General features: G+C 46.9%; 1 protein-coding gene across 1 annotated transcript in view; it reads left to right on the top strand.

Moving 5' to 3' along the window:
* The window catches only part of LOC140198382 (very-long-chain 3-oxoacyl-CoA reductase-B-like), a 117,058-nt gene extending 92,364 nt beyond the window's left edge, over positions 1 to 24,694 (top strand). The window contains exon 9 of the mRNA XM_072259478.1: positions 24,533 to 24,694. Within this exon, the coding sequence (XP_072115579.1) occupies positions 24,533 to 24,694 (162 nt within the window). The remainder of the gene's footprint in view (positions 1 to 24,532) is intronic.
* The last annotated feature ends 82 nt before the right edge of the window (positions 24,695 to 24,776 follow it).

Consider the following 24,776-nt stretch of genomic DNA (forward strand, 5'->3'; position numbering starts at 1 on the left):
CGTCCACCTGTCTGTCCTTTTGATAGGGCGTGTACCTTGAATTTTCATCTCCCAGCCCTGGTCCTCTTGCAGCTACGTCTCTGTTATTCCCATAACATCATACTTGCCAATTTCCAACTGAGCCTCAAGCTCATCCACTTTATTTCTTATACTTCGTGCATTCATATATAATCCTTTTAATCCATTACTCCCCTCACCTTTCACATCGATTCCTATTGCACTTGGCCCTACTCTCCAATCCATTCCTGAGCTTTCTGCGCCGATCCACCAATCTCATTGCGTGTGCTTTCCGTGAGCCGTTTGCGCTTGCCTATGCACCAATCCTATTGCGTGTCTTTTTCGCCAGCCGATTGCGCTCACCGATCCACCAATCCCATTGCTCTGTCTTTTCTGCGGGCCACTCGCTATTTTCCTGTTGGGCTGTAGTGGCCGCTGTATCGTCCCTCACGGTGTCTCCGTGAGCTCTGGCCGTCGAGCACCGGTTTGGCGAGGAGCAGCTCAGGGAAATCATTATGTCAGGGGAGAGGATACCACTTACCCCGCCCTCATTGTCAGTCCAGATGGCAATAAAGGGACGACGAAAAAGAGCCAAATTTTTAAAAGGGTACTTGAGGTTACATAGAACGGTACAGCACAGGACAGTAAGGCCCACAATGTTGTGCCAAATCGATTGAATTAGTAATCAAATGACCAACGTAAACTGATCTCTTCTGTCTATACTTTGTCCATATCCATCAATTTCCCACATGTTCATGTGCCTACTGAATGTCTGTTACGTACCTCGTAACTGGGTTGCCAAACCAGCAGAAATGGATCACTCAGTTGGAGTCTGGATTACTAGAACAAAGGAAGTTTTATTAAAGAAACAAGCAACACAGTAAACGAGAGGATAATAAATGCAACAGTTCAGCAATGATAAACACACATGTGCACAGAATTAAGATAACAGCATCAATCAAGCTCTATCGTTGTCTAGGGATAAATGACCAATTTCAAAGTGACACAAAGTTCAGTCCAATTTAGTAGTGCAATTCGCAGTAATCGTTGCCATGGCGATGGACAACGTGGGGGGAGAGAGAGAGAGAGAGAACGGGAACGACTGATCATTCAGACACGGCTTCCACTCACAGACCGGCGATATGGCTCACAAGCAGCTTTCCGGGCAGGTCCTTGGTGATGTCACCTGAGGTCACCGACTGTGACCCCTCCTCCAGATGCGGTCGATCCTCTGCAGTGAACTCGGCACCCAAGCAAGGGCGGACACACACCGGGTTCCCGCTGATCGTACCTTTCCACCCTGTGCGTTGTCCGGTACTTCCCACCGACTCGTGAGAGGCGCACCGCTTCCAGGGTCTCGTTACCTCGGGTGTCGTGTGTGTCCTGCCTTAGCGAACCTGTCCCTTTTTATCCCCCTGCTGGGGTATCGCCTGTCCATCACTTCAAACAGTTCAGGGTTCAAAGGGGGAGCCGCTCCAGACAGCTCTCTCTCTCCCATCCCTTCATTACACATCTCCAGATGCTGTTTCATTGTGTTCCTTATCTCTCTCTTGAAGACAGGTGGCAGACCAACTGCTGATCACACAGGACAGCTAACATCTTATCTATGTGTATTCTCGTCACATGTCTCATATAAGTAAAGACTGGATAGCTTAGGGCTTTATTTTTTGGAATATAGAAGCTTGAAGGGTATTTCAATAGAGGTATACAAAATTATGAGAGATATTGATAGGGTAAATGCAAGTAGGCTGATTCCACTGAGGTTGGGTGGGACTACAATGAGATGTAATGTGTTAAGGGTAAAAGGTGAAATGTTTAAGGGGAACATGAGGGGAATCTTCTTTACCCAGAGGGTCATGAGAGCGTGAAATGAGTGGCTAGAGAAAGTGGTACATGCGAGCTCGATTTCACCGGGTACGAAGGGCCATGATCCGGGTGCAGGTCGATGACAGTAAATGGTTAGGCAGACTAGATCGACCAAAAGGTCTGTATCTGTGCTGTACTTTTCTATCACTCTAAGTCCCGAAGGTATCTAAATGTACCAGCACATCAGGCAACATATTACAAATACCGACCACACTGTAAAAAACTAGCACCCCACATCTCCTTTGAAATTACCCTCCCCACCTTAAATTGCATGCCCTCTGATATTAGACTTTTCAGCCCTGGACAAGAGATACAGTCTCTGTGCTCTATCTATGCCTGTCAGACTTCCAAACCTCTCTTAGATATCCCCTCAGCTTCTGCCTCTTCAGAGCAATCAGCCCAAGTTTGTCCAACTTCTTGTTATAGAACCCTAAACCAGGCAGTATCCTGGCACACCTCGTGTATACCCTCCCCAAAGCCTTGACATCCTTCCTATAATGGGGCAACCAGAACCATATGTAACAGTCTCTATGCAGCCTAACTAGAGTTTTATAAAGCTGCAGCATGACTTATAGGCTCAATTCTTCGACTAATAAACGCAAGAATGCTATGCCTTCTTAAACACCCTATCAACCTGTGCAGCCACTTTCAGGAAGCTGTAAACTTAGACCCAAGATCCCTTTGCTTATTAACACTGTATCAGCTCTAAGTGTATTGCATTTGACTTACCAAGGTGCAACAACATTGCATTTGGCCAGATTAAACTCCATCTGCCATGTCTGCAACTGATCTATACTCGATATATTCTTTGACAGTATTCTGTGCTATCCACTACACCACCAATCTTCACACCATCTATAGACTTACTGACTCAACCATCTATATTTTCATCTATGTCATTTATACACATCATAAACAGCAAAGACCGGAGTACAGATCCCTGTGGAACACCACTAATCACAGACCTCCAGCGAGAACAAGTCACTTCAACCACTACGGAAAGGCCAGTTCTGAATCCAAACAGCCAATTTATCATGGACCTTATGCATCTTAATCTTCTGGATGAGTCCCCATGATGGCCCTTGTCAAACGCCCACTGGTCCATCTTCATCAATCCTCCTTGTAACCTTGTCAGAAAACTCAATCAAATTAGTTGATTCTGAGGGACATAGAGAGGGCAGACAGGCAGAATCTTTTTTTCGCCAGAGTAGGGGAGTCTAGAACTAGAGCAACCAGATTTAAGAGGAGAAGAGAGAAATTTACAAGAGACTTGACTGGTGAATATCTGGAACAATGGCAAAGGAAGTTGGTGAGGCAGATATAACTACAACTTTTAAAAGGCATTTAGGCAGGTACATAAATAGAGGAGAATAGTTAGGATGAAAGGATTTGTTTCTGCGCTGCATGTTGTTATGACTGGTAGCTCACCAATACACGAGGAAAAGGATGGACAATAAATACATACCATATTCAAATCCTCAAAAAGGAGTAAATAAGTAAGTTTTAAGTTTAGTTAGAGTAGGCTGAAATGAAATATGTAACTGGGTTAGAGATCAGAACATTGGTGTATGAGTTCAGAGAATATATTTAGAGATCATGAATTCTGCAACTAAGATAAGCCAAGGGATAAACTGCAGGGATTGCACCTAAAATGAACTATAAGATTGATTCACCCTACTGATGTAGGAAGCCCCTCTGTGCAGCAACATAATGCTATCAGTTTCAAAGTTCCCATGGTGAAAACCAAGGACGCAACGGTGTGATTTCATGCACTGCAAATTTCTCTACACTGTGTTCATATGCTTCCAATCATACCTTAAAGTTCATGGTCCAAGTCCATGTAACAACTCTGAAGAATGCAGAAAATTCAACAAGGGAAAACATCTAGGTCAGACTAGAACTTTGGAAATATAAAAGATAACATTTTACCAACACAGTCGTTCTACTCCTCCAACCTTGTCATAGGGTTTGAAAGCTAGCATACCTCAATGACAGGGAGAGCTGTGTTGGCTGGAGTCGGGCCTTTGTGCTTTGGCTCTTGGTATGGCCACCCATACCAAACAAGTCAAAAGATAGAGGCCAGACTGAGTGGTCCTCTGGTCCTCTAGGTTCAGGGGTTCAGCTCAGGGCCAAGAACCCTGCATGATCAAAAAAAAAGCTGTTACACAAATAGCAAAGAAAATGGAGCACCTTTATTACTGCCCTAAGTGCCAGCAGTGTAATGGGCAATAAGTATGTAGTACTTCTGCTATTGAATGAGTATCCCAGAGGACCAGTTCAAATAAAGCACTGCAGCTTGTTACTTTAAAATTTAAAAAAAAATGATGAAAATAATATCTAATTCAGGCAAAGCAATAATGAAGCTATAGGACTGAGTTAACTCATTAGGTTTCATGTTTTCCACATCAGTCCAAGACCATGCAAAAAATGACTGACTCTTAAGCACTAAAACAAACTGCTGGAAAAGCTGTCTGAGCACCTATGTTCCGTTCACCAGAAGAAGCCGGATCTCCCACTGGCCACCCATTTTAATTCCATTTCCAATTCCCATTCCGATATGCCAATCCATGGCTTCCTCTGCTGTTGCAATGAAGCCACACTCAAGTTGAGGAACAACACTTTGTATTCCACCTGGGTAACCTCAAACTTGATGAATCAATTTCTCAAAATTCTGGTAATGAGCACCCCCCCCCCCCACACCGCTTCACCATTCTCATCCCGTTTTCCCTCTCACCTTATCTCCTCAGCTGCTTGCCTACCCATTGCCACCCTCTGGTGCTCCTTCATCTTTTTCTTTCCTCCATGGCCTTCTGTCCTCTCCTATCAGACTCTCCCTTCTCCGGCCCTGTATCTCTTTTCACCAATCAACTTCCCAGCTCTTTACTTCATCCCTCCCCCTCCCAGTTTCACCTATCACCTGTGTTTCTTTCTCCCCTCCTCCGACCTTTTAAATCTACTCATCTTTTTTTCTCCAATCCTGCCGAAGGGTCTCTGCCCGAAATAGCCACTGCACTTTTTTCTATCGATGCTGACTGGCCTGCTGAATTCCTCCAGCATTTTGTGTGTGTTGCTGGAGGAAGTCAATGGGTGGAGCGGTGTGTGTGTGTGTTGGTGTGTTGCGCGGGGGGGGGGTGGTGAAGAGAGAAGGGAGTGGGGTTCGGAGGAAATATCACTGTTTCAGGCTCAGACTCTACATCAACAGTGTCTGCATGACTGGCTTTTAACTGCTCTGTGAAATATCCCGATTTACATCACAGTTGTGGAACTACCAAAAAGGTGATCAACAATAAATGCTTATCTTAGCATCAATGTGGGAAACTGCTAAACACTTAGTACACGTCTGAATCTTCTTTCCCCAATGATGTAATTAGTGACAGAACAAAAGGTATCGCAGTTTGGTCACCAAGCACTTTTCTTCAATGATGTAATTAGCTATGGAACAGAAGTACCACAATTTGACCACCAAGCAGATAGCTACAGTACTTACCCCAGAGGCTACATGAAAAAAGAACCATAAAGGTAATAATCTCTGGATAACTACATAAACCATATGAATATTGGAAGTCTCTTAGTTATATAATCAGAAAGTTAAATGGTTGGCTCAGAGGTTAAAATGAGAATAATTAGTTCATATTTGTAGAGTATATTGACATGAGTATATACTTGCAAATGAAGGCAGAACAGGGAGAATGGTTAAAATAATCCTGTGATTTCAGTCTCCGAGGCTGATGTGAGAGCATCCTTCAGGAGGATGATTCCCACAGAAACCATCAAGCCCAGATCGGGAAGCTGGCCCCATTTTAAACACCTTTGCTGTTCAACTGGCTGGAGTGTTCACTCAGATCTCGCTTTGACAGTCTAAGGTAGGGGTCACCAACCCATCGATCACGATCGACCGGTCGATCTTTGGGACTTTCCCAGTAGATCCTGAAAAAAATCAAAAATAAATACACAAGTACTGTTGTAATGTGAGCATTATAAAAGTAATACTAATTGTTGTTGTTCGTCCATCGTTGACGTCGATGAGCACCTTGACGCCATAATGATGGTGTCGAGACTAGCGCATGATTTGGATTTAAGTGAGGGAGAGTTGCGCAGCGTCATCCTCACTCTCTCTTCCCAATTCCCATCTGGGTCCAGTGGCAAGACAGAGTCTAGACGGCTGGAGATGGGACTAGGCGCAGTGGATGACCAGGACATCTTCTGTGTCTTGTCCTGCTCTACACATTCCACGACGCTTGCAGAGACCGCCTTCTTGACCGTTGGGCCTTCCATTGGTCTCGTCCGCTCAATATGCCGCTGCAATTCACATGCTGGGATAGACAATCAGGATAATGGTAATATGTTGTGCCACCAAACACAAGCACTGACTAAAAGAGGGAATCTGGAGCAGCACCACAACACCAACCACCAGAAATTTAAAGACACTTCCCCCCAAAGAGCACAATTCATGCCAGGAAAGTATGAGGAGCTGAAATTGGGGTTGAAGGCTCAGCAATCTTTTTTCACAAAACATGCTGCTCAAAATAAGGCTGCTATTGAAGCATCATTTTGTGTAAGTCACCTTTTGGCTGAACACAAGAAGCCTTTTACAGATGGCGATTTATTCAAGGAAGCAAAGGTCATTACCGCAGAAACTGTTTTTAATAACTTTAAAAACGAAAACGGCACAACTGCAATACATAATATACTGCTTGGCCCTGCAACAGTGACAAGGAGGGTAGAGTCACCTTCAGAGGACGTGAATATTTTTCACAACAGTTCGATGAATCCCTGGATGTAATGCAAACAGCTCAGCTTGTTGTATTTGTCAGAATGGCTTTCCAGGATTTTACAACAAAGGAGGACTTCGTCACTGTTTTGCAATTAAAAGAAAGAATGAGAGGTGAGGATATTTACAATGAGTTTAAAAAATATGTCTGTGAAAATGACACCCCCATTTATAAACTGGTGGTAATTATTACTGACGGGGCCGAGCAATGCGCGGTCTGTTTTATAGCACTAGAAGTCAGTGCCTACTTCAGGTCAACTTATCAATGTGAACTTGCATTTTCACAGATGAAAATGATTAAATCTAAGTACGGGAGCTGACTTACTGACAGACACCTCACTGGGGTTGCCAACTTTCTCACTCCCAAATAAGGGGCAAAAGTAGCAGTCAAATCCCGGGACATTTGAGTTTACCCCGAGAAAGACTACCATGACCATGAAGCCTTGCGCGGGCACCTGTGTGCGCATGCGAGTACGTGTTGATTTTTCTTTACCCGACGAATCGGTTTTGGCTTAATCTTCATTATTTCTATTTTATATGGGCTGTGTATTTATCATATCATTCCTGATTTTACTATATGTTAGTGTTATTTTAGGTTTTATGTGTTATTTGGCATGATTTGGTAGGTTTTTTTTGGGTCTGGGAACGCTCAAAATTTTTTTCCATATAAATTAATGGTAATTGCTTCTTCGGCGTAAAGCATTTCGGCACGAAAGGTTTCATAGGAATGCTCTACCTTTGCAGGGGGAATACTGGACAGTTGGCAACCCTACACCTCACAGACTGTCTCAGACTGGCTGTCCCCAGTCATCACACTGAGTGCAAGAGTCAATTTTAATTCATTTATTTTTCGTGTTGGAATAAAATTAAATAAACTTAGAATTTAGGGTGTGAAGTATTGTAATATTCTTCTCATGTTTATTCTATTACAACTTTAAGCAAATCTACAGGGAGTTTGGCCTCATCATATAGGACAGAAATAGCGTAGCTCCTTGGTAGCTAGCCAGCTAGTTTAAATCAGGGATCCCCAACCCTTTTTGCACTGCGGACCAGTTTAATATTGGCAATATTCTTGCAGACCGGCTGTCCGGAGTGGGGGTATGTGTGGTGGGGGTGGGTGTTAAATGCGACCGGAATATAGGTGATAAGTTAACTATAAGTCACTTAAAGTGGCTAATACACTCAATTTCATGTCTAAAGGGGTTTATCTAACGAATTTAATAAACACACAGCGCATATTTTCCTCACATGAATGTAGTGATAATAGTCATAGTCATAGTCATACTTTATTGATCCCAGGGGGAAATTGGTTTTCGTTACAGATGCACCATAAATAATAAATAGTAATAGAACCATAAATAGTTAAATAGTAATATGTAAATTATGCCAGTAAATTATGAAATAAGTCCAGAACCAGCCTATTGGCTCAGGATGTCTGACCATCCAAAGGAGGAGTTGTAAAATTTGATGGCCACAGGCAGGAATGACTTCCTATGACACTCAGTGTTGCATCTCGGTGGAATGAGTCTCTGGCTGAATGTACTCCTGTGCCCGACCAGTACATTATGTAGTGGATGGGAGACATTGTCCAAGATGGCATGCAACTTGGACAGCATCCTCTTTTCAGACACCACCGTGAGAGAGTCCAGTTCCATCCCCACAACATCATTGGCCTTGAGTTTGTTGATTCTGTTGTTGTCTGCCACCCTCAGCCTGCTGCCCCAGCACACAACAGCAAACATGATAGCACTGGCCACCACAGACTCGTAGAACATCCTCAGCATCGTCCAGCAGATCTGAAAGGACCTTAGTCTCCTCAGGAAATAGAGACGGCTCTGACCCTTCTTGTAGACAGCCTCAGTGTTCTTTGACCAGTTCAGTTTATTGTCAATTCGTATCCCCAGGTATTTGTAATCCTCCACCATGTCCACACTGACCCCCTGGATGGAAACAGGGGTCACCGGTACCTTAGCTGTCCTCAGGTCTACCACCAGCTCCTTAGTCTTTTTCACATTAAGTTGCAGATAATTCTGCTCACACCATGTGACAAATATTTCCTACCATAGCCCGGCACTCAGCCTCATCTCCCTTGCTGATGCATCCAACTATGGCAGAGTCATCTGAAAACTTTTGAAGATGACAAGACTCTGTGCAGTAGTTGAAGCCCGAGGTGTAAATGGTGAAGAGAAAGGGAGACAAGACAGTCCCCTGTGGAGCCCCAGTGCTGCTGATCACTCTGTCGGACACACAGTGTTGCAAGCACACGTACTGTGGTCTGCCAGTCAGGTAATCAAGAATCCATGATACCAGGGAAGCATTCACCTGCATCGCTGTCAGCTTCTCCCCCAGCAGAGCAGGGCGGATGGTGTTGAACGCACTGGAGAAGTCAAAAAACATGACCCAATTATAAGTCAATTATAACAGTGGTCCCAAAGCTCCGTGCAGCAGTACAGCGGTAGCCAGAATGCACCCAGCACATCTTTAAGAAAAAAGCCAAAATAAACAAGCTAATTGATTAAAGGTGCCACCCGGCAGGTAAATGTCGGCCCAGATCAGAGGCGATGCAATCGGCAATTGCCTCTGATGTGGGCTGACATTTACAGGCCGGATAGCACCTAATCAATTAGCTTGTTTATTTTGGCTTTTTTCTTAGAGGTGTGCTGGGTGTGTCCCGGCCACCGCTGTGCCACTGCATTCTTCGCTGCCTGGAGGATGGGGACCGCTGAATTATAAGTCACTTATAAGTCAATATCATCATAACATTTTAAGTAATGTTTGGATATTAAACACACAGCGCATATTTTCCTCGTATGAACATATAAAATCATTGCAACACATCAATATTGCTGAATCAGTGGGAGCCCTGGGCTTATTTTCCTGCAACAAGACGGTGCCATCGAGGGGTGATGGGAGACAGCGATACTCAAAGGGGGTTCCTTATGTCCAGTCTATTCCGCAGTTTAGTTTTCGTTGCATTCATTGCAGAAAACTCCGCCTCGCAGAAGTATGTTGGAAATGGAAGCAACGTTTTCAGTGCTTTCATGGCTATCTCAGGATATTCAGCCTTGACTTTGATCCAGAATGCCGGCAGAGATGATATGTCAAACATATTTTTCAGCCCACCGTCATTTGCAAGCTCGAGGAGTTGATCTTTTTCCCACGCTGACATGGATGATTCACCAGGGACATTCACAAATGGGTCACGGACCCATTACTTTTCACGTCTTTGGTCACTGATGATCTCGTGTGCGTTAAAATTCAACAGTGCGTGACAGGGAATGAGGAAAGGTACAGCTGACTCATATCATTTCATATCGCCAAATTATATTGTTTCCTCATGGCCCGGTGGTTAGGGACCACTCTTAGCATGAAGAGAGACCAATCAGGATGCTCGCTTTCCCTCTCCCTCTCAAAAGAATTGATTTCTGGGATATTGTATATAATTTCTGGGCATCAGGGAGCCACTATCGATATGCGGGAGACTCCTGGAACTTCCGGGAGAGGTGGGATGTCTGTAAGAAGTATGTGGTAAGCTGCCTCAATGACTTATTGTACAGTAGCACTTAGATCCACAGCGATGAAATGTTTTGAGAGGTTGGCGATGAAACATATCAACTACTACCTGAGAAGTGACTTGGATCAGCTCCAATTTGCCTCCTGGTACAACAGGTCCACAACAGATGCCATTTTATTAGCTCTTCATTCAGCCCTGGAACAGCAAAGATGAAATCAAATTTCTCTTTTTTGACTACAGATTGGCATTCAACATTAGAATCAGGTTTAATAACACCAACATATGTTGTAAAATTTGCCAACTTTTTAACTCTATCAATACTATCATGCCATCAAAACTAATCAATAAATTCAAGACCTTGGCTTCAATACCTTCTTCTGCAGTTGAATCCTTGAATTCCTCACTTGCAGACCCCAGTCATTTTGGATTGGCAACGACATCTGCTCCACAATCTCCATCAGCCCAGGTGCACCACAAGGCTGTGTGCTTTGCCCCCTGCTCTACTTGATTTTCCTCATGACTGTGTGACTGAGCACAACTCCAATGTCATATTCAAGCTTGCTGACGACACCACAGTCAAATCATAGGTGGTGATGGATCAGCATATAGGAGGAAGACTGCAAATCTGGCTGTGGTGCCACAACAACAACCTCTCAATCAATGTCAATGTACGGGGTCTTTCTTTTGTTACATTTAAAATGGCGACTTTGTTATGTTAATCTGGGGAATGCGGCTTTGTTGTGCTTTAATGCTGAAGAGATTTTTGCGCTAGCAGTTTGTTTTACTTTAAATTGAGATAGCAGAGTTCTATTAGCCAATGGGTGGTTATGTATCGTTTTGTTTTCGGATACCATGCTGTATGATATGACTGTGGACTGAGTTTTGGCGGGGAGTCGGAGGAGAGACGAGGAGGACCGTGGACGTGCGGAGAGGCTCCGGTCGATCACTCAGGGTGGTCCCGAGCCGTGAGTCGACGGAATTCGGGTGGTCGTCTGAAGTCAAACTGAGCTCCAACAGTATCGCGCGAAGAACTTGGACTTTGGACCTTGATAAGTGTTGGCGCCTTTTTTTTCATTACTTTCCTCTCTGTATCAAATGTATATTAATGTCATAGAATTAGTAATATCTATAAAGGGTATTTGTTAAAATTTATTGGGTGTGCTGGCTGATGATTGATGTTTGTGATTGATTCGGGCGGCAACCGACCCTGTGGGGAGTGTTGAGGCGGGTGCTGGGCTGGATTTCCCCTAGACATACACGAGCCAATATAACGGAACGTTACAAGTGGGGGCTACCGTCCTGGATTTGGACTTTTCGGGAAAGTTGTACTTGTCGTTGCGTTAAGTGGTGAGAAGATGGATCGAGATAAGATTGTAAGTTGGTGTGAAATGGAGGAGGTACTGGTGAATCATGCATGTGTGGTAAGCGGGGTCGATTATCGCATTCCGGCAGAGGTACTGGTGCGAGGGTTGAGTTTGATTAAAGGTATCGGGCAAGTAGAACTTGTAGCTAGAAGGGGTGGGAAAGAACTGGAGGCCAGCTGGATGTTGGTGCGGACGAGTGCCGACGTCATGACTTTGGAACTACCAGCGACAGTCCACGTCCAGGGGGAGGCGGGGCCGTGGGGTCTCCACACTCTCCCCGAGGACGCAAGTGAGGAGGTGCCGGAGGAGGAGGAGGAGCTAGATGAGGCCCCAGGGGAGGTGCCAGTAGCCAGGGGTGGAGGTGTGGAGTGGGAAGGTTTGGCCAGGCCCGGCCCCCATGGGCGGGATGAGACTGCCGAGTTAACGGCTGCCATTACCTCCCTGGCGCGAAGGGTTGAGGGACCCCGCCCGAAGCTGAGAATTTTCTCGGGAGCCAAGCCCACCCCGGAAGGGGAGGATGACTATGAAACCTGGGTTGAAGATACATCCCAATTGTTAGGGGTGTGGCCAGTTTCGGATGAGGAAAAGAGACAGCGATTGGTGGAAAGCTTAAGGGGCGGGGCGGCCCGGGTGGTCTGCGATCTGAGAGCGGCACGTCCCTTGGCTTCCCTATCGGAGTGTTTGGACGCTTTGGAGGAAGTGTTTGGACCGTCAGGGGATCCCTGGCGGCATTTAGCAGAGTTTCAACGGATGGGGCAGAGAAGCGGGGAAAAGCTCTCAGACTATGCTTTCAGGCTGGAAGGAAAGCTTACGGGGTTGCTGCGACGAGGGATAGTGAGGGAGGACTATGTGGCGGAGTTAAGGATGAGCCAGATATGTAGCGGTTCCCGGGAGGATGACAGGGTGGCTTGGAGTGTACGACACTCATTTAAGCGGAGCCCCCCTCCATCATTCGGACAGCTGATCCGAGAGGTACGGGCCGTGGAGTGTGCTTTGGGCCGACCAGGGGGCTCGGACCCTCAGGGACGGTCTTCAGCGGTTCAGGAGGTGGTAGTCGGGGTGAGACCAGAGAAATCCAAGGGGTCTCCAGGGGGCCGTATCGGGAGGAGAGAGGCGGCGAGTAGTGGGTGCTATAACTGTGGGAGAGAGGGGCATTTCCGCCGGGAATGTGAGTGGCCGGGGGCGTGCTACCGCTGTGGGGTAGCTGGCCACTTGCGGAAGGATTGTGAGAGACGAGATGCGCCGAGGATGGAGGGCCCCCGGGCCACCAAGAAGGGAGAGGTGTCGGGAAACTTAGGAGAGGCTCACTGAGGGAACGGACTGGAGTCTCGAGAGGAACACGTTCCCAGAAAACCGCTATGGAACCCCAGAAAGAACAAGCCCAAATTCCTGATGGACTGGTGGGACCCCGTTCCAGCGTGTCCCTACGGATAGAGGGAATCTTTGCGAAAGCCATCCTTGACACCGGGTCGCAGGTTACCTTACTGTACCGGTCGTTCTACAACAAATATCTGAAACATTTGACAGTCACTCCGTTTAACGCATTGGAGATTTGGGGCATAAGTGATGGTGATTACCTGTACGATGGATACTTGTCAGTGAGATTGGAATTTTTGGAGGGAGATGTGGGAGTATCGGAAGCCTTTGAGACGCTGGTGTTGGTTTGTCCAGACCCGGTGGAGACCGGTGGTGCTGCCCTGTCGGTGGGGACTAACTCCCCTCTGGTGCGACGGCTCTTGGGAGCCTGTAAGAAGAAGCGGGGGGGGGGGAGAACTTTTTGGAGACCCTCTCGGTACACCCCGTGTTCCGAGCGGTGTACGAAGGAGTGGGTGACCCCCAGGGTCTGGATGCTAAGTGCAAACGAGGGACGGTGTGGTGCACTCAGGCAAGGCCTAAGGTGATACGGCCAGGGGAGGCGGCATTGGTGATGGGGACCCCCAGATTCCCTGGAGTACCGGCGGGCGAGGCCCTGCTAGTAGACGCCCCAGACGACCTGGAAGGGGAGTCCCGGTTCCTGGCTGGGGCGCTGGTGAGACCTGAATTGCAGAGGCCCTCAGCTGTACAGGCACGGCGGATGGGGGTGATGGTAAGGAACGTAACGGAGAGGGAGATCAGCTTTAAGCGCGGGATGCCCCTCGTGCACTTGTTCCCGGTGACGGTGATGTCCAGCGCCCCCGTGAAGCCCACTGGAGGGAAACTATTGGGAAACGGGGGGCCGCTGACCGAGGAGGCCTTTAATTTTGAAAACTCCCCTGTACTGCCGGCGTATAAGAGCAGGCTGGTGGAGAAGATGCTGAAGTTAGGGGGTGTCTTTTCTCAGGACGAGTTTGATGTAGGGTGTTCTAAGAGCACTTGGCACACCATTCGGGTAACAAATGACACCCCGTTTAGGGAGAGGTCGCGGCAGTTGGCCCCAGCAGAGGTGGGAGATGTGCGGCAGCGCTTGCGGCAGGTGAAAGACGCAGGGATTATTGCGGAGTCCCGAAGCCCCTATGTGTCCCCCATAGTGGTGGCAAGGAAGAAAAATGGGAAGGTACACATGTGCGTGGACTACAGGACCCTGAACCGCCGCACTGTTCCCGACCAATATACGGTCCCGAGGGTGGAAGATGCCTTGGCCTGTCTGCGTGGTGCACAGTGGTTCAGTGTATTGGATTTGCGGAGTAGGTATTACCAGATTCCGATGAGTGAGACCGATAAAGAGAAGACGGCCTTTATCTGCCCCCTGGGATTTTTCCAGTTCGAACGAATGCCCCAAGGTATATCGGGGGCCCCAGCCACCTTCCAGCGGCTCATGGAGCGGACAGTGGGGGACATGAACCTGCTGGAGGTATTGGTGTACCTGGACAACCTGATAGTGTTTGGATCTATGTTGGAGGAACATGAGGAGCGGCTGCTGAAGGTGCTGAGTCGGCTGAAGGAGGAAGGATTAAAACTTTCCCTGGATAAATGTCAGTTCTGCAAGACGTCAGTCAGTTATGTCAGACACATAATCTCGCGAAATGGAGTGGCCACCGATCCGGATAAGATAGCCGCAGTCACCACCTGGCCGAGACCTCAGAAGGTGAGCGCCTTACGCTCGTTTTTGGGGTTTTGCGGATATTACCGGCGATTCGTGAAAGGATATGCGAAAATGAGTCATCCATTGAACCAGCTGCTGTGTGGCTATCCACCTGTGGGGAGGAGGAGGAAGGGAGACCGAGGGTTGGAGGTAGGAGGATATTTGAACCCGGGGGAGCCTTTTGGATTGAGGTGGGATGCTCAATGTGAGGGGGCGTTCCAATCTCTAAAAAGGGCGCTGACGCAGGCCCCAGTGTTGGCATTTGCTGATCCCCGGAAGCCGTATGTTCTACACACTGATGCCAGTCACGACGGTCTGGGGGCTGTTCTGTTCCAGGAACAGGGAAACGGATTGAGGCCGGTGGCGTTTGTCAATCGGAGTTTGTCGCCATCTGAGAGAAACTATCCCACTCACAAGCTGGAGTTCTTGGCGTTGAAATGGGCGGTGGTGGACAAGTTGGGTGACTACCTATATGGGGCCCAGTTTGAGGTGAGAACTGATAACAACCCCCTCACTTATGTCTTGACCTCGGCGAAGCTGGATGCTACTGGGCACCAGTGGTTAGCAGCCTTGTCTGCCTATGAGTTCAGCCTGAAGTACCGCCCGGGGAGTCGGTCCATCGATGCAGATGCCCTGTCTCGTCGGGCACACGACGAGTCGGGCACGGCCGAGGAGTGGAAGAGTGTCCCCGCCCAGGGAGTAAAGGCCATGTGTCAAGTTGGGAGCGACGGGGAAGTAGGAGCACAGATGGGAACGGATCGGGCAGTGGATCAACTGGGGGCTGACGGTGATGCGCTACCTGCTGTTTACTGTAATGTGACTGCTCTGAGGAACAGGCAGCTGCCGGAGTTGAGTCCCCAGGAAGTAGAGGCGGCTCAGCGTGATGACCCAAGCATTGGCACTATCTGGTATGCGGTTAGCCAGGGTGATATGGGGCAGGTGGAGAAGGAGAAGCATGCCTCCGTTCCCCTACTACTGAAGGAGTGGCCCCGGTTGAAGCTGAAGAACCACATCCTGTACCGGGTCACGTCGCCTCTGGACCACCCCCGGCGCTGGCAGCTGGTCATGCCTGAGAAGTACCGGAAGACTGTGCTCCAGGCTCTACATGATGATTCCGGGCACTTAGGGGTAGAGAAGACCTATGGATTAGTCAAGCACCAGTTTTACTGGCCCCGGATGAGGGGGGAGGTGGAAGAATACTGTAAGACCTGTAGCCGTTGCGTCAGGAGGAAGACCTTGCCTGCGCAGGCGGCCCCGTTATCCCACTTGCAGAGTGCGGGACCCATGGACCTGGTGTGTATGGATTTCCTGTCTATTGAGCCAGACACCAGCAATACCACGAATGTCTTGGTCCTCACGGATCACTACACTAGGTATGCGCAGGCTTTTCCTACTAAGGATCAGAAAGCGACTACAGTGGCGAAGGTGCTATGGGAGAAGTACTTTGTTCATTATGGCCTTCCCCGGCGGATCCACGGTGATCAGGGACGGGACTTCGAGAGCAGGCTTATACATGAATTGCTGGACATGCTCGGCACCTTGGAGATTGGACAGAAGAGTAAGTAAGTGGAGTCAGCACATCGCCCATTTGGTTCATTGTTACAATTGTACTCGCAATGATGCTACGGGGTACTCGCCTTACTGTCTGATGTTCGGACGGGAAGCGAGGTTGCCCATTGATCTGTGTTTTGGGACTGAAGCGGGGGAAATACCTTCGAAGCCATGTCTGAAGTACGTGTCCAATATGAGGAGAGAGTTGAAAAGGGCGTACGAGTTGGCTGAGGCGGCAGCCACCAAGCAGAACCAGCGGAATAAAAGGTGGTATGATCAGAAGGTAAAGTTCGTCCAGCTATTGCCGGGAGACCGAGTCCCTATCCGGAATTTAGGACTACAGGGTAAGCACAAGTTGGCGGACCGTTGGGCAGCCACCCCCTATGTGGTGGAGAGTCAGATGCCAAATCTCTCGGTTTACCAGGTGAGACCTGAGGGCGGGCAGGGACCTGTCAAGGTACTCCATTGGAACCACCTGTTGCCTCTGGGTCGAGAGGTGAAGGTAGACCCAGAGCCGGAATGGGAGTTTACGCCTAGTACGAGGACTCTGCGAGGGCGCGGGGCGAAGTTAAGATCCCGCTGCGAAGAAAACGGGGCCGGTCCCCACCTCGAGAAGGGATACGTCATCGGAAGATGATGATTCGGACGTGCGGTACCTGTTTCCGTTCGCTGATTCCCCGGTGCCGGGAGAAGAAACTCCTGGCCCTTCCATCACTGAGTCAGGGGAACCGAGGGAGGGTGTTGCAGAGCCGCCTGTATTACAGCCGGGATTGGGGGAGGAGAGGGTGGAGGCAGAACCTGAGCCAGAGGGCTCACAGGGGCAGGGGGATCCCGGTGAAGGGGAAGGTCCGACAGATAGGCCTGAGGGGTCAACTGGGGTGTCTGAACAGGGAGAGTCCGCAGAGGAAGTCCAGAGGCCTCAGAGGAGTAGGCATCCCCCGGAAAGACTAACTTATATAGCGCCGGGAGAGCAGGGTGTGATCTCTACTGCCCTGCAAAGTTATGTCACTGCTTTATGCACCTGGGTTGGGTTTTGTGTTTTACAAGGAGCACTGGTGAACTCTGTTAACGTCATGAGGGCATGACTTTTTGTGGTGTGGGGAGAGTGTACGGGGTCTTTCTTTTGTTACATTTAAAATGGCGACTTTGTTATGTTAATCTGGGGAATGCGGCTTTGTTGTGCTTTAATGCTGAAGAGATTTTTGCGCTAGCAGTTTGTTTTAGTTTAAATTGAGATAGCAGAGTTCTATTAGCCAATGGGTGGTTATGTATCGTTTTGTTTTCGGATACCATGCTGTATGATATGACTGTGGACTGAGTTTTGGTGGGGAGTCGGAGGAGAGACGAGGAGGACCACGGACGTGTGGAGAGGCTCCGGTCGATCACTCAGGGTGGTCCCGAGCCGTGAGTCGACGGAATTCGGGTGGTCGTCTGAAGTCAAACTGAGCTCCAACGGTATCGCGCAAAGAATTTGGACTTTGATAAGTGTTGGCGCCTTTTTTTTCATTACTTTCCTCTCTCTATCAAATGTATATTAATGTCATAGAATTAGTAATATCTATAAAGGGTATTTGTTAAAATTTACTGGGTGTGCTGGCTGATGATTGATGTTGTGATTGATTCGGGCGGCAACTGACCCTGTGGGGAGTGTTGAGGCAGGTGCTGGGCTGGATTTCCCCTAGACATACACGAGCCAATATAACTGAACGTTACATCAACAAGACCAAGGTGTTGATTATTGACCTAAGGTAGAGGGAACTGGAAGTCCATGAGGCAGTCCTCATCGAGGAATCAGAGGTGAAGAGGTTCTGCAACTTTAAATTCCATAGATTAATCATTTTGGCAGATCTGTCCTGGGCATAGCATATGAGTACCATCATGAAGAAAACACAGCAGCATCTCTGCTTCCTTTGAAGTTTGGAAAGATTTGGCATGACATGTAAACTTTTGACAAACTTCTATAGATGTGTAGTGGAGACTGGCTGCATCACAGCCTGGTGTGGAAACACCAGTGCCCTTGAATGGGCATTCCTACAGCCCAGTACATCACAGGGAAAGCCCTTCCCACCATTGCATACATCTAGATGAAATGCTCTCGCAGGAAGCCAACATCCAACATCAGGGACCCTCACCAGCCAGGTAATACTCTTTTCTCACTTCTGCCATGAGGAGAGAAGTACAGGAGTCTCAGGGTTCACATCACCTGTTTCAGGAACAGTTACTACCTTCAACTGTCAGGCTCTTGGATAGCTGTGTTTAACTTAACTCAACTTCACTTGCCCTTTCATTGAAATGTTCCCTCAACCTAAGACTCACTTTCAAGGATCCTTCATCTCATGTTCCCTATCTTTATTGTTTATTTATTTATTATTATTATTTCTTCTTTTTGTATTGCATAATTTGTGTCTTCTGCACTCTGGTTGACCGCCCTAGTTGGATGGCCTTTTGTTGATTCTGTTATGGTTACTATTCTATAGATTTATTAATTATGCCTGAAAGAAGATGAATCTAAGGGTTGTATATGGTGATACATATATGTATTTGATAATAAAATTTACTTTGAACTTTGAAATTTACTGAATCCTCTTGGACTCAAATAATCAATTCTTGGATAAGCATCACTTTTTCGAATTTACTTGGGGGAATATCTTTGCACTTGTTTTCCTGAACTACTAGGGTCAGTCTTGTGATGAAATCGTTTACATTCTCATTGGGGGTCTGCCATAGCTGTGAGAACTTGAAATGTATTGTAACAACATTGTCAGTGTCCCCCAAATGCTGTCCAAAGCCTCAAATATCTGTCAGTTGAATTGTCGTTCTGTAGATATGGAGCATCTCAATATTTCTGCCTGAGTTCTTCTGGAGCAGCTTCAGTTTCTTTGATTTCTCCAGCTTTGCTGTTGTTGTTAAAACCGGTTAGGGTTCAGTCTAGTCCAGGAAAGTTTCCTTCTGTTGCAGCCAGAGTCCACGTCTCAGTTTTGCCATCACTGTGGCCCAAAATGGATTGGCTGCTTGGTTTAGAGCGGCCACTCTTGTTTTTGTCATGGTCTGGTCTGTGAGGTCCTCATTCTGGTTCACGGTCCGGTCCATTGACCCTTGCTCCAGGTTTTCCTGTCTACTCTGTTTCTGTTCCTGTTGAGCACTAATTGAGGCAGTTGATGCTCATTGGGGCTGGCTGCATAAATACCTCCAGAGACCAGGGCGTGGCTGCTGGATTATTCTTGTCCTTACTCCTTGTATCCCTTCCCCTGCCTTCTGTTTCCTCGCCTGAAGCCTTGCCTGGTCTTGCCGGTAACTCTCGCCTTGCCTGAAGCTCTTGTCTCGCCTTGCATTGCCTGAAGCCTTGCCTTGTCTGCCGGTGACTCTTGCCTCGCCTGAAGTTCTTGTCTCACCTTGCATTGCCTGAAGCTTTGCCTTGTCTTGCCAGTAACTCTCGTCTCGCCTGAAGTCTTGTCTTGGAGCCACCCTGAACCTAGCTCCCTTCCTGTCCCTTGCCTCCATCGGGTAAGCCAGGCCAGATTGCTGTTACCCTGCGGTGGGTCCTGTCCCTTCTTGTCCCTTGCCTCCGTTGGGTAGGCCAGGCCAGATTGCCGTTACCCTGAGGTGGGTTCTGTCCCTTCCTGTCCCGTACCTCAGTTGGGTAAGCCAGGTCAGATTGCCGTTACCCTAAGGTGGGTTCTGTACCTTCCTGTCCCTTGCCGCCATCGGGTGGAGATCCACGCCTTGCCCAGGAGGAGCTTCAAGACCCCAAGCCTCAAGCCTTGCCCCAAGCCAAGCTTCAAGTCCCCAAGCCTCAAGTCTCTAGTCTCAAGCCTCGCCTCAAGCCTCTGGTCTCCAGCCTTGCCCCAGGTCTCTAGCCTCAAGCCTCGCCCCAGGTTTCTAGCCTCAAGCCTCGTCTCGTCTCTAGTCTCAAGCCTCGCCTCAAGCCTGAAGACTCCAGCCTCGTCCTGCCTGCCAGCCAAGTCTCGTCCTTGCCTAGTTCTGGGGTCCGAGCCAGAAGCAAGACCCAGGTACTGAGTCCTTGTCCAGTCTCTGGCTCAGAGTCCAAGCCCGGGCTCCTAGCTCTCTTGTCTAGTCCTGTTCCGGGTTCCCGGTTTTCGTGTCCATGTCCTAGCCCTCACCTTGTATCCTAGTCCTGTCCCTAGTCCTTCAGTGTCTGTGTCTTGCACTTGGGTCCGTTCCCAGCCACCACCTTATTGACAATTTTAATACTTGTCATCAAATGTTACATTTTACACAGAGTAATGAAGTAGTATGATTAAACATTTTTACTGAGCCCTTTTAGTAAATGGTACATGCTGGGCAACTTACAGTTCGGGATGTACGAACTGAACCCACCGAGACAAAATGTGCACACGAATGCTTGTGCCAAATGAGAGCCCTCCATGCAAAGGAAGTAGAATTGATTCACCATGCAAGGGAGAGCAAGTGAAATGTATTCAAAATTTGCTCCAAGGTAAGAAGCAGATGGGGGTGATTTAAGGTTGTTTCTCAGAAAACAAGGATGTAATGATGAGGCTTTATAAGGCACTGGTGAGGCCTCACTTGGAGTATTGTGAGCTGTTTTTGGCCCCTTACCTAAGAATGCATGTGCTGACATTGGAGAGTATTCAAAAGAGTTTCAAAGGTGGGGAAGTAAATTATTTTGGAATTGAATCTGTTATCATATGGGGAGCATTTGATAGCTCTGTGCCTATACTCACTGGATTTCAGAAGAATGAAGGGGGATCTTACTGAAACCTGATGAGAAAGCAATGTGGTTGGGCCACCAGTCTGCGACTAGTGCCATATCTCCATGCTCCATTGCTGTCTAATTTCCCATCATTCCCTATCCAAAACCACTATTCTTTATTTGAGTACTGGCTGTGATAAAGAGTTTAAATTTATTTCCTTAACTTTCATTATTGGGTTCACTTTATTCATTGGTGTTTTTTGACCACCTTTATTTTCTTTGCCCTTCCCATGCTACCCTTCTTGCTGTTTCATTTGTGAATGCATTTCCACAACTTTCAATTTAGTTCATTTTGGACTGGCTCTTACATTTTAATACAGCTACATCTGATGAAAATTATGTACACCCATTAGTTTTTGTACTAACTGGCTGATCTTGATTGGGGTTTCTCCAGCTGTAAAAAATGTCCTTTTTACAGCTGTCCAGCTACAATAGAATCCCATAAAAGTGTCTCTTTCACCTCAGACCGTTGAAGAAGTTTGGTATGGGCCCCCAAATCCTAAATACTTTCTATAGGGGCACAATTGAGAGCATCCTGACTGGCTGCATCACTGACTGGTATGGAAACTGTACTTCTCTCAATCGCAAGACTCTGCAGAGAGAGGTACAGACAACCCAGTGCATCTGTAGATATGAATTTCCCACTATTCAGGACATTTATAAAGACAGGTGTGTAAAAAGGGACTAAAGGATTATTGGGGATCCAAGTCACCCCAACCACAAACTGTTCTAACTGTTGCCTTCTGGGAAATGGTACTGCAGTATAAAAGCCAGGACCAACAGGCTCGGGAACAGCTTTTTCCACCAGGCCATCAGACTGATTAATTCTTGCTGATATAAATGTATTTCTATGTTATATTGACTGTCCTATTGTACATACTATTTATTATAAATTACTATAAATTGCACACTGCATATTTAGACGGAGACGTAAGGTAAAGATTTTTACTCCTCATGTATATGAATGATGTAAGTAATAAAGACAATTCAATTCAATTAAATTGCTAAAGTCAGAGAATTCCAAAAGAATCTCAAGAATACGTAGATGTTAGTTGATTTTCTTTCTGCCATCTTACACAATCCAGTCAAGGCTTTCTGCTCCATCTTTTGTTCAGAAACAGCAGGAGGCCATGTTTCTCGATGTCATCACTTCAATTTCAGAAACATTGTTCTTACCTACCACCCATGAGCCTCTGTATCCAACACATTATCTTTCAATACTTCTGCCATCTCCAAAGCGATCCTACCACCAAATCTATCTTTACCTCCCCCACCTCTCTCCATTTTCCGCAGGGATCGTTCCCTCTGTGATTTCCCCGTCCATTTGTCCCTCCCTACTAATCTCCCTCCCAGTGCTTTTCTGTCCAAGTGGCCAATGTGCTACATCTGCCCATTTACCTCCTCTCTCACTTCCATTCAGGGCCCCAAGCAGTCCCTCCTGGTGAGGCAACACTTTAACTGTGAATCTGCTGTTGTCATCTATTGTCCGGTCTGGCCTCCTCTGCATTATTGAGACCCATTGTAAATTGGAGGACGGCTTTGTTGAGCATCTCTGCACCATCTACCAAACAAGAATGAGGAATGGTGAAGGAGAGGAGGTGGGGGATTTTTCATGTAGCTATGCTCCTTGTTGACCTAGAGGGTCAACTGTTTACTTGTGTCATGGATTCCTAATACTGGCACTGTGCATAATATTGCCTGTATTGTTTGAAAGCTTCCAGCTGTGTTTCACAGGGTCATCTGATCACTTGCTGTCCTTTCAACAGATTGTTCAATGGTTGTGCAATTTCAGCATAGGAATCAACCCATGTTCTGTTGCAGCTACGCAGTCCCAGAATTGATCAGCTTTGCTGGACTGTTGCAGCTGGTTTTGCTGACTTGACTGTCTTAACGTGACCCTTGGTGATTGCCACTTACTTTGGGAAATCGACTGACTCAAGTAAATTATTTCTTCTTTTTACAATTGTGACTTATCCAAACTTGCTTATAGATATTACGCTGGATCGAAATGGGGGTGGGGGGAGTGGTTTGGGGGGGCAGGAGCAAACTGAATAAATAAACTGCTAAAGTAAGTAAAGCACATCATAGAAAATAGGTGCAGGAGTAGGCCATTCGGCCCTTCGAGCCTGCACCGCATGTTTATGTAAAACACACATTATGCTGGAGGAACATAGCAGGCCAGGCAACATCTATGGAAAAAAGTACAGTCGACTTTTCGGGCTGGAACCCTACAGCATTTTGTGTGTGTTGCTCAGATTTCTAGCATCTTCAGATTTTGTCTTGTTTGTTACATCATGTTCATGCTAGTCTGCAGTATCAGGTGCAATCAAGATATCATCCACGTACTGTATACCAGTATGGAACAGATCAGTTGACAGAAAGTGGTGAGGACACAGCCCAGTGCATCACAGGTAAATCCCATCCCAGCTTTGAGCAGATTTACACAGAGCGCTGCCACAAGAAAGCAGCATCCATCATCAAGAAACCCACGATTCAGGCCATGCTCTCTTCTTGCTACTTCTATCAAGTAGGAGATACAGAGTCTTAGATCCCACCCCATTAGATTTAGGAACATTTGTTCTTACCTTATAACCATCAGGTCCCTGAAGCAGTGTGAATAACTTCACTCACCTCAAACTTGGAAGTCATTCCACAACCTCCACTGTCAAGGACTCATGTTTCACAACTTAGTGCAGTATTATTTACTTATATTTTTTATTTGCCTAATTTGTCTTCTTTTGCATATTGGTTCCTTCTCAGTGTGTGTAATTTTCCACAAATTCTGTTGTATTTCTTTATTTTCCTGTAAATGCCTGTAAGAAAAGTAATCTCAAGGTAGTATATGGTGATTATATATGCACTTTGATAATAATTTTACTTTGAGTTTGACTTTGAACTGATGTATCAATAGCTGGTAACTTGCACAGATTTGTCTCAGAGCTATGTGGTAGGAAGTGGAACTATTGTAGAGCCTTTTGCAGATTCGACCACTGGTATTGTTGATTAAGTATGAAAGCCAAACACGGTTTACCTTCGGTTGCCAATGGTACAGCCTAGAACCGATAGGCCATAACAATACCTGTAAACCACTAGTGTGATGACTTCAGTACATTGAAAATGGTTGATAGGTTGGCTGCTAGAGGAGTTAACTTGTCAGTACACTGATTAGCAACCCTGTAAAACAATGTTAGTCTCCAGGTGGATTCGCTTTCATAACAGACAAATTTGTTTGAAAGACTGTGAGTTTTAGTATACATTCCTTGTGCTTCCAGCTGGTTGACATTTCATAGTGACAAATCCATGCCAATTTTGCTTTTTGAAAATGATCTTTTTGGTAACTTTTTTTCTGCCATCTATGAAGGTTGACTTCAATGGACCAGAGTCAGATCTTTCTATGTTAACTTTATTTACGCCTGGAACTCCTGAGTTACTCAACCACACTATTCTGTAGCATTCTTCATATTCAGAAATGTCCTCAGAATTTATTTGTTTGTAATCAATAATGCCCTTTCTCCAGTCAGCCTGTATTAGTATCAATCTGTTCTTTAAAACACCTTGCAGATTTTGCATATCAACTCCTATATTAAAAGGTTGACTTACCAGGGAATCAATGTGATGAACATAATTTGGATTCCATCATATAATTGCAGGCTGTATATGTTCTTATTATGTTCAGGTTGCAATGAGCGGCGACTGGAAGTGGACCCAACTGCAGGACACAGGCATGGAAAACAGGTTAGGATTCTTACACAGATTGAACGTTGACTTGGACTCGGAGCCTGGACTTGGACTGGACTGGGACTCGGAGCCTGGACGTGGACTGGGACTCGGAGCCTAGACGTGGACTGGGACTCAGAGCCTAGACTTGAACTGGGGCTCCGAGCCTGGGCTTGGATTTGACTGGCACACAGAGCCTGGGC

This window comes from Mobula birostris, chromosome 5, assembly GCF_030028105.1.
Source record: "Mobula birostris isolate sMobBir1 chromosome 5, sMobBir1.hap1, whole genome shotgun sequence".
NCBI classification, from domain to species: domain Eukaryota; kingdom Metazoa; phylum Chordata; class Chondrichthyes; order Myliobatiformes; family Myliobatidae; genus Mobula; species Mobula birostris.